The sequence below is a fragment of the Anneissia japonica genome, unplaced genomic scaffold (genome assembly GCF_011630105.1).
Source record: "Anneissia japonica isolate Jap-2015-1 unplaced genomic scaffold, ASM1163010v1 scaffold3907_len2016_cov183, whole genome shotgun sequence".
Lineage (NCBI taxonomy): Eukaryota > Metazoa > Echinodermata > Crinoidea > Comatulida > Comatulidae > Anneissia > Anneissia japonica.
The window spans coordinates 1-2016 of NW_022737797.1; the positions used below are offsets into that span (position 1 = coordinate 1).

Consider the following 2016-nt stretch of genomic DNA (forward strand, 5'->3'; position numbering starts at 1 on the left):
AACAGAAATGAACAGTGCAACAGACAATCCAGTATCCTTTAATAGATATGGTGATGATGATGATGATGATGGTGATGATGATATTGGTGAAGATTGTAATGATGGTGGTAGTGATAATGATGAAGATAAAGATGCAAATGGACAATTGCAGCAGCGGTGATGATGATAGGTCTTTTACTATTTCTGTCGACACTACTATATACTTTTTTTTGTATTTGTACCTCTACAGGGGTGGATCCAGCGGAGGGGGGAAACACAGGGGGCCACGGGGGCCTGTTCCCCTCCCCCTTCAGTCCTGCCCAAAAATTCAAAATGAGTGCAAAAAAATTGAAGAGAGTTAAAGAGAGGAAAGAGGGAAAAAAAGGAAGTGTACCCATGAGTCCAGTGGCGGACAGAGCAGTGGGCGACAGTAGAGCTCGATTATTTGACCACTCATTAATTTTGAATTTTCTATTGATTGACGATGAACACAATGCTATATCCCCAACGCCGATGTTTGCCAAAGATTTCTTAAATCCAGGATGTAAAAAAGGCCAAAAGACTGTGAGCTAAGACAGGGTTTTTAGCCATTATTACTGAATGAAGTACCAGATACAACAGCTACCCATGCTTTCTGGATCCGCCCCAGCTCTACTTCAACCTCTACCAAGTACAGTATATTCTAGTTCTAACTTGTACCTATTCCTTACCTAATAGTACATACTACATATTAGTCTATGTCTAAACTTTTCTTTGCTACAATACAATGGATATGTTTTACACCAGTTTTTATTATTTGTCCTTAAGTAAGCCTTTCTATAGATCGTTTTTCCTGAGCGTGGGGAGATCCTATCTGGAGGTAACTTCCATGGTGAATATCCAGCCAAAGTATTGGATTATTTGGCCATAGCTGTACATGAGCTTGCCAGTATGAGTGAAAGACGACTAGAGAGACTTGTGAATCCAGGTAAGTTTTCAAAATGAGCTTTGATTTTTCAAAAACGCACAGGCCTAGTGAACTTTCCAATTTCTTCTTCCAAACACAAGTTTAATTTGGGTTAAATTTTGAGTTTGTATTTGACATGTTCATTGAATAATGTGTATAAATAATGAATGTTCTTTTCTAGCCTACAGTGAACTCCCAGCATTCCTTGTCAAAGATGGTGGCCTTAATTCCGGCTTCATGGTGGCGCATTGTACAGCAGCTTCACTTGGTAATATTTCAAATATTAATAAATTATGAACGTAAACATCGAATTACTATGACTAGTAGAAATCTTTTCCCCAGTGGTGACAAGAAATAGATGGCTAATTTTTTCTTGTATTTTCTTAGTGTCTGAAAACAAGGTACTGACACACCCATCATCAGTTGATTCCCTTTCTACAAGTGCCGGAACAGAGGATCATGTTTCCATGGGTGGGTTTGCTGCTCGGAAAGCACTTCAGGTTGTGGAACATGTTGAACAAGGTATACTATATATTTAAATATTTAGCAGCAATATATTAATTTTATATATTTATTATTAATTTGAAGAATTTCATTTATTATTAGTTTTGATATATGGCATTTTGTATTCTTCAGTAATAGTAGGCATATGCCAGTGGTTATTGTGGTGTTAATATTATTGTTAGTTGTTCAAACAATTCTAAAAAATTAGGTGTAAAGTGGAAATTCCATGACCTTTCTCAGTTTGATAAGAAATTTAATACAACTGATAAAAAGAAAGTAAAGATTTTCTTTTCTTATTTTACGTTTTCATTTTTCATTTGTGGGTGAGTAGCTAATACCTGCATTTCTAGAGACATTATTTTTGCTATCACTTGGAATGATATTATATATGGCCAAATATGAATTTTTTTTTCAGTTATTGCAATTGAATTATTGGCTGCCTGTCAAGGTATTGAATTTCTCAGACCCTTGCAGACTACCGAGCCTTTAGAAGCACTTCATAAATTAGTACGCTCACACGTAAAGTAAGTATATATCACATCCTACTGTACTTAAGGTTCAAATCCTGATTTGATACTAGCCTGATA

At 36.1% G+C, this 2016-nt stretch overlaps 1 protein-coding gene across 1 annotated transcript; it reads left to right on the plus strand.

Annotated features, from left to right (window-relative positions):
- The first annotated feature begins 6 nt into the window (after window positions 1–6).
- Window positions 7–1968, plus strand: LOC117117460 (histidine ammonia-lyase-like). Its single transcript, XM_033261762.1, has 5 exons — window positions 7–31; window positions 802–946; window positions 1107–1193; window positions 1313–1447; window positions 1845–1968. Exons 1-5 carry the CDS (start codon window positions 8–10, stop codon window positions 1955–1957), a joined length of 504 nt encoding a protein of 167 aa, XP_033117653.1. The 5' UTR covers window position 7; the 3' UTR covers window positions 1958–1968.
- Window positions 1969–2016: the final 48 nt, after the last annotated feature.